Source organism: Vicugna pacos, chromosome 24 (genome assembly GCF_048564905.1).
Source record: "Vicugna pacos chromosome 24, VicPac4, whole genome shotgun sequence".
NCBI classification, from domain to species: Eukaryota; Metazoa; Chordata; class Mammalia; order Artiodactyla; family Camelidae; genus Vicugna; species Vicugna pacos.
The window spans coordinates 27,108,703-27,127,554 of record NC_133010.1 but is presented as its reverse complement, the minus strand read 5'-3'; the positions used below and the strand labels follow the sequence as shown (position 1 = coordinate 27,127,554).

General features: G+C 49.2%; 1 protein-coding gene across 3 annotated transcripts in view; it reads left to right on the top strand.

The window, feature by feature from the left end:
* Positions 1-18,852, top strand: part of PIEZO2 (piezo type mechanosensitive ion channel component 2) — a 283,354-nt gene that overhangs the window by 118,362 nt on the left and 146,140 nt on the right. For all 3 annotated transcript variants that reach the window (XM_072949278.1, XM_072949277.1, XM_072949279.1), the window contains exon 4: positions 13,450-13,492. In XM_072949278.1, the coding sequence (XP_072805379.1) occupies positions 13,450-13,492 (43 nt within the window). The remainder of the gene's footprint in view (positions 1-13,449; positions 13,493-18,852) is intronic.

The window sequence follows — 18,852 nt, the reverse complement described above, 5'->3', positions numbered from 1 at the left end:
CAATGATTCCTTTTTTCCACCCGAAAGCAGTGGCCCAGAGGGCCAGCTGTGTAACTGGGCCCCCGAGGGAGGGCTGACGGCTGAGCCGGCCGCCCCACTGGGCTCGTGTGGCCGCTTCTCCCCCGGCGGACTTGCTGGACCCGATTTCAGAGCCGCCCGCTTCAGTCTGTTTTGTCTGCCCAGTTGAGCCAAGCCTTCACAGCTGGGAGCCTGTCAGCAGACGTCCGCCACGCCCTGGGGTGCTCTTGGGGGCTTGTGACAGCCGGGCATTCGCGAAAGCCCACCTGGTCTGTCGTGCTGACGCATTCCCGTGGCGTGAAGGCCCTGCCGTGGGCGAGTCCGAGCTCCGGGCCAGGAGTCGGGAAGAGGCCGTGAGCAGGCGCCCAGGTGCCGCCAGCCGGGGTTGGCGCTCTGCGCCTTCTCGGCTCGGGGGCCAGGGGGTGTGGAGCCGGGGAGGGGACCTGGGGGCACGTCCTGATTTCTGAAATGAACAAAATGCCCGTGTCCTTAAGTGATGCAGCTGATGTGGAACGAGCAAAGGGTGTGGACCGAGGCCAAGCTCAGCGCGTGGGGCGTCGGCTGGGTGAGCAGCACGGGCCTGTCCGCGCAGCGAGAGGCCACACGGCCGTGAGACGGAGTGACCCGCCAGCACCTGCTGAGACCTGCGGGAAGCCTGAGCACAGGCGCTGTGTGAGGGTGCCCAGGCCCAGAAAGCCACGTGCGGTGGGGTTCCACTCACACGCAGGACAGAAAGCAGGTCCGCGGTTGCCAGAGGCCGGGGCGGGAGGGAGATGAGGATTGACCACGTAATGGGCTCGGGGTTTTCTTCTGGGGTGACAAGAATATTCTGGAACAGATAGTGATGTGTGTTGCACAGCATTGGGGTGCATTTAGTGCACTGAATGTACTCCCTGAAATGGTGCAAAATCGAACAAAAAACAAAACATGTCAAAAACATGTAAAAGTTTCACTTTCATATAAATTCTTCGTTTTAACTTTTGTCTCCCTAACCCACTCTCCTCTTTTTGTCCACAGTGTGTGCGTGCTGTGTGAGTGTGTGCTGTGTGTCCTGATCATCTTTGTCCTTACCTGGTAAACTCTAAGGGCCACAGTCTGGCTGTGTTCTCATTGCCTAGCGTATTTTAGTGCTTAATAAACGTTCATTGAATAAATTGAATGAATAGCTTCCTTTTCCCTGTTTTCATGGATGCTGTTACATTATGAGCCCATTTATTTCAGGAATATTAACCCCAAGATGATACCTGACATTTAAGAGCAAGGGACTTAAAATCATTACAGAATTAACCACTTAGATACATTCAGTTTTCTCAGGAATAAGGTGCTCTTTTTTTTAACTTTGAAAAGAATTTTTTTAACTTACAGAATTGAAGTATAGTTGGTGCACAGTATTACATAAATTACAGGCATGCAGTGTAAGGACTCACCGTTTTTAAAGGCTACACTCCATTTACAGTTGTTACAAAGCAGTGGCTGCGCTCCCCGTGCTGCACAGTAGATCCTCGTAGCTTGTTTCGTATCTAATAACCATCCTTTCCTCTCTCCCCCTCCCCACTGGTCACCACTTGTTCGTTCTCTGTGTCTGTGAGTCTGTTTCTTTTTTGTTACATTCACCAGTTTATTTTTTAGATTCCACATGTAAGTGATACCTTACAGTGTTTGTCTTTCTCTGACCGATTTCACTTAGCATTATGCCCTCCGAGTCCATCCCTGTTGCTTTTGGGGCTTTTTGGATAAACACCCAGGAGGGGCATTGCTGGGTCATACGGGAGTTGTTTTTAGTTTTTTGAGAAGCCGCCGTACTGTCGTCCCCACTGGCGGCACCAGGTACATCCCCGCCAGCAGTGCTGAGGCGCCCTCTGCTCCCGCCCTCACTGATGTCTGCTGTCTGTTGGCTTTTTGAGGAGGGCCGTTCTGGCAGGTCTGAGGTGACATCTCACTGAGGTTTTCATTTGCATTTCCCCGGTGACGGGCAGTGCTGAGCGCCTTTTCCATGTGCCTGTGGACCGTCTGCCTTTCCTCTCTGGAAACAGGTCTGTTCAGACCTTCTGCCCGTGGCTCCGTCGGCTTGTCCTAAGAAAGGTGCTGAGCTGCGTGAGCTGTTTACGTATGTTGGGTATTTACCCCTTAATGGTCACGGCATTTGCAAATGTCTTCTCCCACTCAGGAGGTTGTCTTTTCATTTTGTCAGTGGTTTCCTTTGCTGTGCAAAAGCTTTTAAGTTTAATTAGTCCCCATTTGTTTATTTTTGCTTTTATTTCCTTTGCTTTAGGAGATGGATCCAAAAACAATGTTGCTGCAATTTATGTCAGAGTTCTGCCTGTGTTTTCCGCTGGGAGTTTTATAGTATCCGGTCTTACATTTCGGTCATTAATCCGTTTGAGTTTATTTTTGTGTTTGGTGTCAGGGAGCGTTCTGATTTCATTCTTTTACGTGTAGCTGCCCGGTCTTCCCAGCACCACTCGTTGAAGAGACCGTATTTTCCCTATTGTAGATTCTCGCCTCCTTTGTTGTTCTCAGCGGTGAAAAGCTGAAGGCATTTCCTCTAAGATCAGGAACAAGAGAAAGATGCCCACTCTTGGCAGTTTTATTCAGCGTAGTTTTGGAACGCCTATCCACAGGAGTCAGAGAATAAAAAGAGATAAAAGGCATCCAGACTGAAAAGGAGGAAGTACAGCTGTCACTGTTTGCAGATGACACGGTGCTGCACGTGGAGAACTCTAAAGGCGCCGCAGGAAACCGCCAGAGCTCATCACTGAACTCAGCCAAGTTGTTGGAATCAAAAGTCACATCCAGAAGTCTGCTGCATTTCATACACTAACAATGAGCTACCAGAAGGAGAGATGAAGGAAACAGTTTCATTTACCGTCACATCAAAAAGAGTAAAATGCCTGGGAATAAGCTTACCTAAGGAGGGAAAAGACCAGTCCTTGGGAAACTAGAGGACACTGATGAAGGAAATTGGAGACAACGACCAGATGGAAAGACACGCCGTGTCCTTGGATGGGAAGAATTAATATTGCTGAAATGCGCATACTACCCAAGGCAGCTACAGATGCAGTGCAACCCCTGTCAAAGCACCAGTGGCATTTTTCACAGAACTAGAACAAGTAGTTTTAAAATTTGTGTGGAAACACAAAAGTCCCCAAATAGCCAAAACAATTTTGAGAAAGAAGAACGGAACTGGAGGAGTCACACTCCCTGACTTTAAACTATACTACAAAGCTGTGCTCATCAAAACGGGTGTGGCGGGAACAAGATACAGAGCCCAGAAATAAACCCACACACTCGCGATCAGTTAATCTACCATAAGGGAATAAGGTGATCTTGAAATCAAAATTTTTAAATGTGTGGCAGGTGGTGAGATGATATTTTTCTGTATACATTTAATATTTTATGGTGTATCAGTGTAATTGTTCTCAGCGGTGTTACAAATGAGGAAAGACAGACCTCCCCCCCACCCCGGCCCTCCACGTAATAAGTAAGTATTGAGGGCTTTTGTCTGAAGTTTTAATTTGACCCGTGTTCATGGAAAACAAGAACTCAGCTGCCATTACACATTTAAACTGAATATGCTTCATGAGTTTTTCTTTTTCATAAAATTTCCAGCTATCGAAATGTCCACTGGGGTTTAATTTCTACAAGCGAACATTATTATTTGGCGCACACTTCTGGCAACAGGGAGCTTGTAGTTTGTGAAAAGAAAGCCACAAGCCGTACGAGGAACTGCAGTGCCGTAAAAGATGCCCAGAGGAGGATAAAAATGAACATTCTCATCCTTGGAAACTGAGCACCCCCCGCACAGACCCTTGGCAACGTTCTGTAAACACTGGCAAGTGAGAAAACTGAAATACTTCTGCTTTCTTCCTCCTTGAGGAATATAACTGCTTTTTTCCTGGGGAAGGGACGGCTGTTTGTTGACGCCTCGTTGGCCAACTCTGCGTTTCAGCATCCGCCCTCCCCTGTGTGTGGCCCCCACCTGGGGCGGGCGGCCGGGGACCCTGCCACCCCGTCTCTGTGGGAGTGACAGGGTCCCTGACCTGTGATTCACGGTCTCACGCGGGCTTTTAAGGGACAACCTCCCAAACACCAATCCGAACACTCTTCTGAGCCCATTAAGTTCTTAGTAAGGGACTTAGTTTAAATGAATGACCTGCATACCCATTCTGTGCCTTTCCCCGAAGATGATTTTAGGGGAGTTTTGGCAAATACATACTAAAAGGGAAAGCGTATAATACAACGTGGGTTAACCGAAACAAACCGCAGAACGTACGACGTTCCAAGTTAAAAAGAGAAACGATACTAAAGCTTATTCCTGTGTATTATAGTGTTTGTGAGTGTGTGTGAGTGCGTGTGTGTGGATGTGAGAGTGTGTTTCTGTGTATGACGTGTGTGTGTGTCTGTGGATGTGAGAGAGTGTGTGACTGACTTCTGTATGTGAGTGTGTGTGTGTGACTTGTGTGTGAGTGTGTGTGGATGTGAGTGTGAGTGCTGGGATGCGGGGCGGAGGGGGAGCTCTGCGCAGCCCAGAATCGCAGGCTCCGGCGTGGAGCTCGGGTCCGGCAGCGTGGCTGTCTGCAGCGTGGGCTGGGCCTCGGATCAGCGGTGGCCGCCAGCCGCCTGCCACCCACCTCGTGCGGGACGGGGTGTGGCTGCTGGGACGCACGCCTCACCGCATGCAGACCCGGTCTCAGAGGTGCCCGAGCAGCCTGCGGCCCGAGCGCACGCGGCCACCCCCCAGCGTGCGTCTGCAGCCCCGCCGAGCCCTGCACGCCGTGGGTGAGGGTCCAGGGCTGGAGTGACCTCACTGCCAGAGCTGACGTCTGGCCACCTGCCCTGCTGACGCTGCAGGAGCTTCTTTTTGTCTCTCAGGGAACACTGACTCCCTGAAATGGCTATTAGCACCACTGGTGCCATTTACTTGAAGTACATGAAATCACAAAACGGCTTCAGAAAGGATAAAAGTTGTGCGTCACTGGCCCTGAAATGTAAGACTTTATGTTTGAAGCCTGGAGAACAAGCACTCGTGAGTTCCTCATGAGCCTGTGACGAAGGGGTGACATCTAAGGACCGGGGCGGCGGCTGCTGGCTCCCTCGTTAGGGAGAGTCTCTGAACTGGTCTCCTGCCAGCATCAGGCCTGTCACCTGTGCCCCCCAAGGCTGAGCCCCGTGGTGGTGAGGGGGCCTGCGGGCTGCGAATTTTCACAGCACTTCCTGCAGATTTTCCGCTTACTCGGTGGTTTTCCTGTAACCTTTATCTCAGTACATTTTGATCTCAGGCCGTATTGTGAAGGTCCTACAAAAATGAGAGGATGGACCCCTGTGCAAACGTCTTCAGATTTCCAGGAAGCAAAGAACCGATGCGTTACAGATGCACAGCATACAAGGGTAGAAAGTTGAGTTTAACTTTTCTGGGCAAAACTTAATGAGACTCTACAGGAAGCTCCCGTTCCTCTGCCTTCAAAACAACTGAAAGTAGAATTATTGGAAACATCGTCTTGTCAGCTTTTATGAGATCTTTCTCATGAAGACAGAGAACAGGTAAACAGATGGATATCACAGGTTTACTCTTTAAAGCAGATTTAATATCATGGCGCCAATGCAGAGGCAGCTGAGCAGTCCAGACTTCTACAGTAGAGATGCACTCTCCACAGAGAGGGACACGGCCGCGTCCGTAGGGGTCTCCTGAGTTGTCTGGAACGGTGGCGTTCTGCGTACAGGTCGCGTTCTGCGTGGCACAGTTCCTTGAAGAGACTAATCTGTGCACAGTGTGCGTGTTACTGCATTCATCCAGATGAGCGAGCAACCAACCAGGACGCTGTTTCCTGCGCCCGTCACGCACACGCCTCACTCCTTGCCTGCCTCTTTAAGGCACTGCAAACCACCCGGGCTCCCTGCCCATCACTTTGGCAGAGAGGGTCCCCGGCGCTCCCCGCCTCGGCCAGTGACCTCTGGGCAGAGTCCTGTCCTCTCTCAGCTGCTAAGAGTCTTGCAGGATCCTTCCACTCTGCGTCTCCACCTCTGCTCACCACAGCTTCCTGCTTGTTATGTTTAAGACAGACAGACAGACAGTCACCTTAACCTCAGCCTCTCCTTCCAGCTCTCCCGTCCACCCCCCCACCGCTCCCTGTCTCGGGGCCCTAGAATAACCTTCGGTCAGCGGTTCTGTGATCTTGGATGAGAGAAGTTGTGTGTTCCTCGCTTCCTCTGTGTCTGCAGCTGTTTTAGGGGGAGGTTGGTAGAAGCATCGTCCCAGACAGCCAGTGAGATCGAATCTTAAACCAGACATTTTGTAGCCAATAATTTTGTCTAAAAATTGATTATGCGATGAGGAAGTTAATTATTTAGGATTTACATTTTGTTTTACAGTAATTTGAAAGTCATTTTCCACAAGAACATCTTTTTTTAAGATGTTGCCGCCTCCTCCATTCGTAGCAGGGCGTGTGGCCTTTGGGAACAGGCTTGTCCTAGTCACCGCACAGGGTGGATGGGGGGTGGGGCGTTGTTTCAGACCAACTGGTCGACTCAGATACTAGCACAAAACACACATGATGCTCATTCAAGACCTCCTAGGGCTGAGGGGCGTGGATATTAAAGATTCGCGAAGAGCAGAGAAACACATTCAGTATTTTTCCTCACCTATTGGGACAACAAATATGTAAATGAAAAAAACCGAAAAGGATCGAAACCCATCAATAATGTAAATATTCATCAATTCTAATCAGGAAAATACGCAATTGAAGACTTTATTGTATTGAACACTTTAACCTAAAGGGCAAATGTGTTTGCTTCAGACTTGCTGCATTTGAGATCCTTCACCCTGATGCACAAAGTGTTCTAACAAATCAGTAGGACAGAAGACGAACACCTAACAAGCAGTTCACAAGAGAAAGCAGTAAAATTGCCCCCGAACCTAGGAACATTTGTTTAATTTCATCCCTAATTATGGAAATATAAGTTCCAATTAAATGTTTTATAAAAGGATTCATAGAACTGAATTCAGTCAAGTGTATGTATCTGAGTAAAATCTGAAGGTGAAACTTGGTACTATTCATCGGAATTCTACACGCGATGTTTCACACTGCGATAGTTCAGCTCCCCGAAGGTAGGTTTAGGAATTTCTCTCAAAGTGATAGCTGACTAAGTGTTCAAAGATAGATGTAAAATGTGTTCAACACTTTGTTATGTAAAGTAGCAAAAATGTAGAATGAGTTTATATATAGTTAATGAGGAACTTGCATTTTATGAATTTATGTAATACTCTGTGTGCAGTAAAACGACTCCATGCCCCTGTTTATTGACATGGAAAGAGTTACATCGCATATTATTAAGTGATCAAAGCAGCGTCATCTGCATGTGAATCATCAGAGCAGGGAATGGCAGACATCACAAAATGAGGGTATTCCACAGAGGTGAAAACGGTGTTTTAAAAAATACAGAGAGATCCTTTAATAGAAAAATTACTGATTGGAGGGTGGTAAAGAGTTTTTCCTTATCCTTACTTTCTTCCGGTTACTTTTAACCCATTAATGATGAGTCACACCTGGGCATTAGGACGTGGGAAGTTTTGCAGATCTCAGCATTTCACCAAACGCTGACCTTGCTCACTGTCGGGGAAATTGCATTACTTGGATACCACTGTCCATTAGAGCAGCCGTTTCTTGGGTTTAATGGAGTTCAGTTACAATTCAACACCCGAGCGTCTTAACGTCTGCAAAGTAAAATGTCACCGTTAGTCAACCGAGAAGAACCCGTTTTTCGCTTAGAATTTCACGTTATGTTTAGTGTTCAGTGACTGGTGAAATCTCGACTCTTTGATTGGATGTGAAGATCTTCTGCACGAAAGAGTTAAAGATAATGCAAATGAAGCTTCCACCAGAAAACTCAGAATGTTGCATGTGTTTCATCAGCAGTTTCTGTGCCAGGTCATGTGTCATCTGCCTGGCAGCCCCTGCCATGTATGAAAGTGCTTCCATTTTTATAGGGCTCTGCTGGCAAAAATCTACCACTTCCATGAATTATTAGAGCTTTTCTGCTAATTATTTTGGAAAAAGCAGAGGTGCACGTCTGAGCTCCGACGGCGCTCACCGTCTGGGACGTGCTCGGTGTAAGACTGTTCCATTGGAAGGAAAGCTGTGCCTGATTTGACCGCCAGTTTCCCAGCTGCATCATGAAACTTACAGGAAAACCCAAGTGACTTTATTTTTGTATTAGAAATTGAGCCACAAATGGATTTTAAAAATTATTAATAAAATAATCGAGGAAATACAAACAAAGTGAGTAACCAATTTACAACATGAAGGAGGAGATGTTTGCGTTTTCAATAACGTTTGGGAGAAAATAAAATTAAAAACAGAATGGGACCTGTTGAAAATCCCTTCATGTTATAAAGACCCCCGAGTAATTTGTTAAAAAAATACAGACGACCAGAGGCAGCCTGGGAGAACTCAGACGTCTGGTTTCAAGTAACAGGCAAAGCCCTGTGGTTTTAAACCACTACTCCAGAAAAATTAGAAGAAATAAAAAATGATCAGCCCTGCTCCATCAGTGCAGGGTGCATATCCCTGTGTTTTTGTGCAGACTGACCGCTGCTGGGCGCACAGATCAACAGAAGTCCCACAGGATGAGCTTGTAGGTTCCAGGTGAAGGGTGACATAAGAAGGGCTTCGGTAGCACGTTGTGATGTCACTACGGTGACATCTGAACTTAATCAGATACACAAAAACTCTGTGGATCTAAAAAAAAAAATTCGAATTGGAGCAAGACACAAAGGGTAGGAAAGAGAGACAAGGACAGGACCCCCCGTAGGACAGAGCCACATGGACAGGAGGGAGATAAAGCCCTGGGCCCGGAGTCCCAAATCCCCTGCCCCTCAGCTTTTCCGAACAGGGAGCCAATAACAGTACTGACTTCATGAATTAAATTAGCTGATCTGTGTGAAGCTGGCACCTTGTAAGGGTACCAGTGTAGCCTGCTCGTTTTCATTAAAGTATAGTTGATTTGCAATGTTGTTAGTTTCTGATGTACAGCATAGTGGCTCAGTTATATATACATATATATGTGTAATTTATCTGTATACTTTATATATACACACACACACACACACACATATATTCTTTTTCATATTCTTTTCCATTATAGGTTGTTATAAGACACTGAATAGCTTTCCCTGTGCTCTACAGTGGGATCTGGTTGTTGATCTATTTTTTATATATAGTAGTTTGTATCTGCAAATCCCAAACTCCTGCTTTATCCCTTCCCACCCCCTTTCCCTCCTGATAACCATGAGTTTGTTTTCTGTCTGTGAGTCTTTCTGTTTTGTAAATAAGTTCATTTGTATCATGTTTTCAGAGTCCACATGTAAGTGATAAATCATATGATATTTGTCTTTCTCTGGCTTACTTAAAATGATAATCTCCAGGTCCATCCATGTTGCAACAAATGGCATTATTTTATTCTTTTTTATGGCTGAGTAGTATTCCATTGCCTATCTATCTATATATACACACACATACGTGTATACATACATGCACACACACCCCCCACATTTTCTTTATATAGTCATCTGTCGGTGGGCATTTAGGTGCCTCCATGCCTTGGCTAATCTGTTTTTATTGCTGTGTTACTTTAGGGGAGAACGCCCACTCTCTTGATTTAAAATACGGCTTTAAAAGGTTAGAATTTACTTCAATGTTTCCATTCCCACCAAAAATTTGGATGCTCAAAGGATTGTGAAAATCTTATTTTCATTGTTCATGTTTAGTGCTCTTTGAGATACAAATGTCAGACTTGAAACTAGACTTAAGGCTGGAGGAAACAACACAGATTTTCCTCTAAAACAGGAGTGGCAGGAAGGTGAGGGCACGGCAACAGCTGGGAACAGACCCCAGGTGCCATCAGCAGCCCCCTCCCCTCTCCCAGCTTCCTGCTCAAGACCCCTTCCTTCCTCTTCCACAGTTTTCTCCCTGCGGCCACATGGTGAACGTGGTGAGGGCTGGGCTCACGCCACCCTCGTTCTCTGACAGGCGAGGACAGAGAGCTTGTCACCTGTCAGGTGGAGCCAGCCGGGGCAAGGGTCCGCTTTGGCCTGACTGAGCCCATCACGTGCCCATCCTGGTCCCCTGAGGCCAGGGAGATGGATGCTGCGAGGGTGCCCAGATCCCCACCTCAGCGGCCAGGGCGGAAGGTGAGGTGACAGGAGCCTGGTGGAAGCAACTCCCCAACCTGAGCAAATAGTTCCCAAAGAAAGGAAGTCTCTGCAATGGCTTTCTGTTCAGGAAGGAAGGGAACTTGGAAGCTGCCGAGGCCAGCAGGAAGATGGGGCAGAAGCGAGGGGGTGCACAGACAGCCTTGGCTCACTTTGTGCAGGAGTGGCTGTCAATAGATTCGTTCCAGGCGGAGGTGCCCTGCACTCCTGGGCAGCTGGTGCCCCCTTGGAGTGTTGGTGCAGAGGGATGTTAAAGGGTGTTTTGTCACCTGGGACACACGATGGGACGCCGGAACTCGCTCTGCATCCTGTCAGCCCGGAGCTTGTCTCTGGCTTCTGGACTCTGGTCCTCCCTCCTCTCCTGACTTCAGCTCTGTCATTGGGATGCTGGTGCCCTCAAGGGCAAATTTTAAAAATGAAGAATCACAGGGTGCTCTTTCTGCCTGCCTCCTCTGAGACCAGAGAGGAGCAGTCCCTCTTGTGGGCTGCACCCATTTCTGCAGGCTGCATGTCTTCCTTTCCATACCTTCGCCTGGAGAATGCAGCGTGTCCCAGACTTCTCCGTGTTATAAATCTCATTTAAAAAGTGTTGAATCGAGGGAGTCTGCCAGGGACTTTGTTTTCTCGACTTCTCTCTCGTGCAGAGGGGAGTAGCATTACCTTACCGTGTAAAACATGGTGAAAGGCTTTAAAAGAATTCCCCAGCAACAGAATAATGGGCTGCCAAAAACGTTCCTGGTGCCAAAGGATCTGGGTATGTCTGTTCCAATTATTGTGTGTTTCTCGTTCCATCGTGGCTAAGTGCTCACAAAAGACGTAAAAACCCAAAGCTCTGGGGTATGTTGTATTCGAGGGCAGAAGCCAAATTTTAACATATCCAGCCCCACACCTAACGTATGGGGATGGTTACCAGAGGCCCCGCAGCAGACGGGGTTGAGGGCCTGCGGCAAGTCAGGTGCACAGGGTCCCGGGAAGCTGCTGCCTGGTGGCTGGAGGGACGTCGCGTTCCACGGTCTCTGCTGTGCGGAAGGATGTTTATTTTAAGGAGCACAGGAAGTCTCGCTACCCCCCCCCCAAAAAAACTTTTAGCTTATCCTGCCTTGTTGAATAAGTTTATTTTGCTCAGAAATAGGAAGACGGAACCTATTTCTTAATTAAAGTTCCCTGTTTTAAAAGCCGGATGGTGCTGAATAGCCAAGTTGTTTATTTTTAGACTTTTCATTTTACCTTGATAATAAATTGAGTCTGTTCAAAAGAGGGTTTTTGTCCAGAGTTTATTTTGAAAATCAGTTTAGGAATATGCTGAAAAGATCTGGGGGGAAATGGAAATGGGGGGGAACCCCTTGAAAGGTGTTTTGTTTCTCAGTGAAAGCAAGAAAAGTCCAGAAAGACAGCATCTAACCCCTGCCCCTCCCTGGGCCCGCCCCGGACCCTCCCGGCCGGGGTCCGAGTGAGACGATCTGGTTCCCACTTGGCACGGGGCGCTTAATCTCTCCCACTTCTTAGTCCGGGCCAGGCCGTTACCACTGTCCTGAATTCAGTGTGGCTTCTGACTCGGGTTGTACATTCTTAATCGCCTCTGTCTCGGGTGCAGGATGACTGTCTTCCAAGAACTCCTGAGATACGGATTCTCAGTTGTTCGCCTGTGACTCGCAGGACAGACGACATTCACACGGGCTCACTCCGCTGGGCCAGGGGCCAGGGGAAATTCCTGGGCTGGTTAACTAAAATTCCACGCCTTTTACTCCTGCACAGCAAAGCAGATTGGAATTCAGCCGGATGACAGTAACGTCAACCAAGGAGATAAACCTGAATCTGCTTTATTTACACTTGCGTGTGGATGAGTATGTGTAATTCATCCGAAATTTAGTCCTTTATTGTTTATAACAACGGTTTAAAACGCTCCATCCTAACAGAGCAGTATGAACCCAAATCCCTGAGTGAGACGCCGCCATTCCCGCTCTCTTGCGACTAGCCTCGTCCTCGTCCTCAGGGAGGGCCCGGGCACCACGCTGTGTGGCCACCTGCCGTTCCTGAAAGCCTGTCTGAAGCCTGGGAAGCCCTGAATGGCCACCTGAGAATAAAGCATTCTGGGCAGGGTTCTCAACAAAGAAACCTAACGCCACCCTGGTTTGTTGCGACATGAGGGAGAGGCAGGGGCGCTTTTTTAGCTGAATCCCCGCTTCCTGTTTGCAGGAGTGAATTGTGCAGAAAGGTGGTAATTGCCTCCCGTGATTATTAAGCCCCTAGTGGACGACACCGCTCGAGGATGTAGGCCCGGGGTGGGGGGCAGGCGGTGGTGTTTACTTGCAACAGTTACTGAAATGTAGATACTGTCGCCACTGCCTGAGCATCGGGGAAAAGGTAAAAGTGGGGGTTGGCATGAACCCTTAGCTCTTATAAGCGTAGATTTTTTATTAAAATGGTCTTTGATTTAAAACGCCAGCACATTTCTTTATGTAAAGTGGTCAGAAGTCATTATGCTTATATTGTGAGGAAGAATTATTTTATGGAAAAAGTGTAGAGAATCTTTTTTATACCCAGCTGTGCTTCTGTGGAGTTGGAGACACTGTTCATCAAGTCACATCACTGGGAACAGCATTTTTGTATCAGGAGACTTGTGATCAAAATACTTAGCTTAAAAAAGAAGTGTTAACCCTGCGCTTCAGCGCTGGGGAGGTAAAGCCTTGGTGTAGAACGAGTCAGGGGTCCGGGTGTCCACTGGCTTTCCAAGGGACCCATGACGTTGAAAGCTGGGCTGTAGGGAGTGCAGCCTACAGTATGCTGTTCCATTATTTTTTAATTGAAGTATCGTCAAATGACTGGATAAGGAAGCTGTGGTGTATTTTACACAATGGAATACTAGTCGGCCATCAAAAAGAGTAAAATAATGCCCTTTGTAGCAGCATTGATGTTCATTATATAACAGGAGAGTTTTCCTCATACTTTTCTGCCTGGGACACGTGTGGAATTCAGAGAATGATTTCGTGGCCGCTGCATCAGCAGAGGAGGGGGTGGGCGCTGTCGTGTTGCTAGGGGGGCACACTTCCCTGCGCTGTTCTCCGAAGGATCATTTGAGGGTGGAGGCGGGGAGGGACGCATTTAAGGGAAAACAGCCATCCCACTTAAATATCCAACCAAGTCTCTGCCAGGTGATGCAAAAACAGGACAGCACTCTGGGAATCCTTGACCTGCACTCACAGTGTCCCTTCCTTTGGTTACAGGCTCAACCTGGGAAAAGACGTTCCGACAGATCGGCTTTGAAAGGTAAGCAGGACTTCGCAGGAACCCACGTTTAGTTACTCAGGACCTGGTTTGCTGCCGGCAGCTCACCGACTGGGAACTGGTGGTCTCGCCGCTGCTGCTCCTGTGACCGTGCCTGCGAGCGCATCATCACTTCTGAGTCTCAGTTTCCTTGTGAGGTCGACCTTCGCTTTGTAACATCCTTGCCTGAGCACGGAGTGGAGGGGGGATTAAGTGGAGCAGTCTGTGAAGATGCTCCTTAAACTGTGAAGCAGCAGGGAAGGGAAGGAGCCGGGTTAGAGCATTACAGGAGATGGTGTCTGTTCCCATTCGCATTCAGCTCTGTCCATTAAGTACAGAGGAGTGTGTATTTATATTCACGTCTTCCGAAGGACTGCGTTTTTTAGTGGAGGGACTGGGGACTGAACCCAGGACCTTGTGCTGCTGAGCGTGAGCTCTGCCCTCCCCCCTCCAGTTATTAAAACCGTTCGATCTTCTTAGCTCTAAATGAAAGGCTGACATCATGTCACTCTGAGCTAAAAGCATTTCTACACCAGCATCTCCGCAAAAGGAAAAAAAACTGACTCACAATAACATCAGAAAACGTGGAGGTCGGGTCGTACAGACCTGACGGCGGCTCACGGCGGCTTGGGTGACCTCGGCGTCGACACGGCTATTGAAAGGGAGAAAAGTCGTTTTAATGTTTGTGCTCTGTCTGTGATTTTGACTAGTTCTCTTCACGGTGTTGAAGATGTGTTTTTATGCACATATATCGGGCTGACAGAGCTTAGACCACAAAAAAGAAAGAACAAAATACCTTAAAATGAATCATTTCTGCGGTAGCAAGCGCGAACAGCCGGCTCATCCCCGGGCGGCCGGTGATGGCATTTCCGGAACCATTTTAACTGGTTCTCAGCTTGTGCCTTTCCCTGCGCACACCTCCTCACGTGGGCCCCGTCCCCGTGGTCACCTGGGCAGGTCGCGGCGTCTTTTCGGTTGTCAGAGGAGGGTGCCTTGGGGTGGGCGGCTCTCACAGACCAGCGTAAAACCAAGGATGAAGGTCACATGCAGCTTCATTCTGTGTGAAATCTTTTTTCCAGAGGATCTTTCTCTTGATTTGTCTTTTGTGTTATGAAAAAGTCAAACAAAGGGGAGAAACAGCTAATCAGACATCACGTGCCCACAGCCCAGCATTAGTGAGACTTTGCCACACTTGCTTTGTCCACTTTTAGGGGGGAGGCTGAAATATTTTAAAGAAAATCTCATATATCGTGTCATTTCATCCCTGTGTAAGTCAGTATAGGTCTCTGAGAAAATGGGTGCTTTCTTCCCGAATCATAAGCCACACTCACCCCCAGTACGAACACCTGTGCGTCCTCAGCACCACTTAATACCCAGTCGGTGCTTCCACGTCCTGATCATCTCAGAGGTGTCACCTTCCAGATGCCAGGTTGAGTCAGCAGACTCCTAAATCCCACACATCCCAGTGTAGTTGTTTTTGGTACATTTTGTTTTCTGAGTCGTGATGAACATACTGTGCTCTGTGAGTCTCAGCTGTGCAGCGTGGTGACGGGATATCTGCGTGCATCTTGAAACAGTCACCACGGTGAGACCGGTTCCCCGCTGTCACCGCACGTTCCGTTCTGTTGTCTCACCGCAAGCGTCTGTACGGGGGTCGGGTCCCCCAGTCCCCTCCCAGCTCCGTCAGACTCTGACTTCTGAGGAAACCAGCTCAGGAGGCTTGCAGACGGCCCCGCGCCTGGGCTAGTCTGTCTGTGGCATCGTTCACCTTGACATTCTGCGCCGTGTCACGTAAACGTGATCGCTCCCTTTCCGCCCCTGAGGCCCGCCGCGTGTGGGCGCCTTGCCCCTTGATGCAGGCCCCCTGGTGCTTGCTCGTTTCCGTGCTCCCATGGAGGCTGGAAGTGCCAAGCCCATCCAGCATCCGGGACCAGCCAGCCCACGGGAGGTCGTGTAGGCCGTTTCCTGTCTTTGGCTCTTACAAAATAGGTCATGTGGAACAGCTTTGGGCAACTTGTGTGTTTGCCAGGTATCCTGGCGAGAGAGTCCCAAGTACTATCGAAGAGCGGGTTTTTATGGAATTTTTCTAAACGTGGCCAAGTTTCTCTCCCTAAAGTTCTGGCAGTTTGCACTTCCCCCAGCAACGGATGAGAGTAATTATTTCCCAGAGCCTCGCCACCGGAACATGCTGGCAAACTTGAGAATTTTTTTGCCAGCCCAATAGGTGAGAAATGCTATCTTAATGTCCTTTTAATCTGCGTTTAGACTGAGTCTTTTTCCCTAAAGGACAGGCTCAGATTCTCTGCTGTCTCCTGAGTGGCGCCCTCTGGGCGAGAGCTGCTTCTAAGATGGTTAAGGATTCGTCAGTCCACAGGGTTTGGCAACTGAAACGTTTCCTTCCTACTTTACGTGACCTTTGCCTTTTGCTAACTTGAGCAATGGTTTAATGAGAACAGCGCCTGGGCACTGAGCACTGTGGCGTGTCCATCACTTACAGGCCACATACCGGGGACCGGCAGACTTTTACCATCGAGGGCAGAGCGCCCACCTCCGTGTCCGCCGGCCCTGCGGGTCCTTTGCAGCGGCCACAGCAGCGAGCACGGCTGAGTTCCAGTAAAACTTTATTGACAAAGACAAGAAGCTGCTGCCCGTCGTTTGTGACCCTCACGGTGGGCTGTGGTCCCCATGTCACAGGTCCGGGAGCCCGAGGAGAATCGGGTAGCCACCCAGGAGGTCGTGGCCACCCGGGGGTACTGGGGTACTGAGCTGCACTTGAGCGAAGCTGTGCCTGGCTCCAGAGACTAAGGTTTCCGCAGCAAGCCACTCTGAGTCCCCGAGTGACAGGCATCCCTGTGCTAGGTCCCCCCCCCCCCGTGGCTCCTGGGGACACCGTCCTAAGTCGTAAGTCTCACCGGCTGTTCTCATTTTGTGAACATTTTGAAGAAACCAGACAGGAGGATTTCCATAGTGCCTCTTAAACGGGCATGCTTCCAAAGAGATGTGCAAATAAAAACACTGTTAAGAAACATGTCAGGTGATAGGCTGTATTTTTGAACTGTAGTCTTAGTTTTGTGACCATTCCTATTTTTATTCTTTTTTCTTTTTTTTAATTTTATTTTTTATGGAAGTATAATCAGTTTGCAATGTTGTGTTAATTTCTGGTGCATATCACTTATATGTGGGATCTAAAAAATGACACAAATGAACTTATTTACGAAACAGAAACAGACTCATAGACATAGAAAGCAAATTTACGGTGACCCGGGGGAAAGGAGGGGGTGAGGAATACATTGGGAGTTGGGGTTTGCGTCCATACTTCTAGGTGTGATCTGCAACTGTCATCTGAGTTCCCCGGGTTGTCCCCTATTTTCTTGTTTACAAGCAGGGAGCTGTTGCTGCCAGATGCCCAGTGAGTTGAGATGCAGAGCGGACACTGGTTTGGGGGCTGTCGTGCGTTTCCGGTGGCAAAGGCCGCACCCGGCCGTGCTGTTGCGTGCGGCTTCTCTGCTTCTCCAGGTTCCCCTCGCCTTTCTCTTAAAGGAAATTCCGGTTGTATCTTAAAAGGCAGCTCTCCGGTTCTTTAAAGCCACTCTGCGATATTGATCCTCTCAGCTCTAGGCCCTTTCAAGTTTGCCCATCAATCTGTTTGCTAGCAGAGTATTTCAAAAAGTGGTCATGTCGTAAAAAAAATAATAAAAGAGGGACTGAGTCAGCTGAACCTCAGCACTTTCCCCCAGAAAGGAAAGCGAAGGCGTCCTCTGCTGTGCGTTTTGTGATTGAAGGGGAGCCCCAGGCGTCCGGCCGGCCTGCCCTGGGGCAGCGACACTTGCCATGGGGTGGTGGTTGGCCATTTCCTTCCTGGAAACTGTCATTATTTTCACGGCCTCAGGATAAGTACACCTGGTCACAGTGTGGATGGCTGGATTCATGATAAAAGGTTATGTTCACCTTGCAGACAGCTGCCCCCGTGGGTGACATCGGGAGTTTAATTTAGGACTTCGCAGAGGATAGAGGAAGGATGTGGATTCCTGTAGCTTTGGTGTCCCCGACAACACCCCTTCCACTCCTGGTGCTGCCGTGTGGCTCCCTGCATCACAGCACGAGACTTTTGTTGCCGTTTGGTTTGGTTTGGTTTGGTTTTTACTGTGGAGGAGAGGATGTGTGCCTCGCTGTTCTATCGCCATCAGAAAGCTCACCTTTCCACGCAGGTTTTCTAAGCCTGGGATCGTAAGCATTTTGGGGTCACCCCAATTCTCGGGGGCTCCTTACAGCAGTGCTGCCTTCCCGCTGGTGCGACGTCTGATGAGGAGGCCAGACAGCTTCGGAGCAGTTGGCCTCTCTGCACCGGGTGTCCCTGGTTTCAATCCATGACACCTCTGTCTTGGCATGGCATTTCTCAGTTTGCTTAAGCAGGGAGGCGGAGCTTGGGAAACTGCACACTGGCGCTGACGTGCGTCCACGCAGAGGTGGCCTCTGTCACTGCAACTCACGGTGGACAGCCCCAGGCGAGTCACCTCGCTGATTTAGGGGAAGGAGAGTGTCCCTCCGCCGTGTATGCAGGAGGGGCCGAGAGGTGGGGCTGCTGGAAAGCTCCGGGATGTGTCCCACACAGCGCGCTCGGGGCAGGTCTGCCCAGGGGCTTCTCTCTCCTGAACGCCACTTTGCATTGCAGGAAAATATGTCAGCAAGTAAGCCGGCTCCTGCCCAGTGACCCGCCAACAGAAGGCGAGCTCCTGTGTGCTGGGGCGACGTGCTGCTGCCTCCGTGAAAGCGAGCAGCCTTCTGCTGACCGCGCGCCCCTTTCCACTTAGAACACGCAGAGGCCGTTCTTAGTCTCCATCGTCAGCGCAGTCCCTCTGATTGCATTACTAGTAATGAAATTGTACACGGTTTTATTTCATGCTCTACTTGGATAGTGGAGTGACATCTCTCGCTCCTTCGAAGAATGTTTTAAAATATGAATCACTCTGAAAGCAGCCGGCGACGATGAAACTCATTCGGAGGATTTTTTTTCCTAGTGTGGATGTGATTCAAAAGGCGTGGCTGTGCATCTGGAGGGTTCAGTGGCAGCTTTCCACAGCCCGTCTGTTCCCTTGGGAGCTTCCAACCCCCACCTTGGGTTTTAGACGTCACTGCTTTTGTGCAGCCTCTCCTGACGACTCTCTCCGGACCCTCCTCTAGTAACACATCCCCCGGTCGTCCGTGATGGGGCTGGACAAGTTGTGCTGTGCACACTGCTCCTTGCCTTTCCTGCTTTGGGACACGAGGGATGGGTCTGTCTCGATACCCAGGCACCCAGAGCACTGCCTGACTGCTGGCTGGTCAGCGGCTTGGAGAAACTTGATGGAGTCCTCGATGGGGAA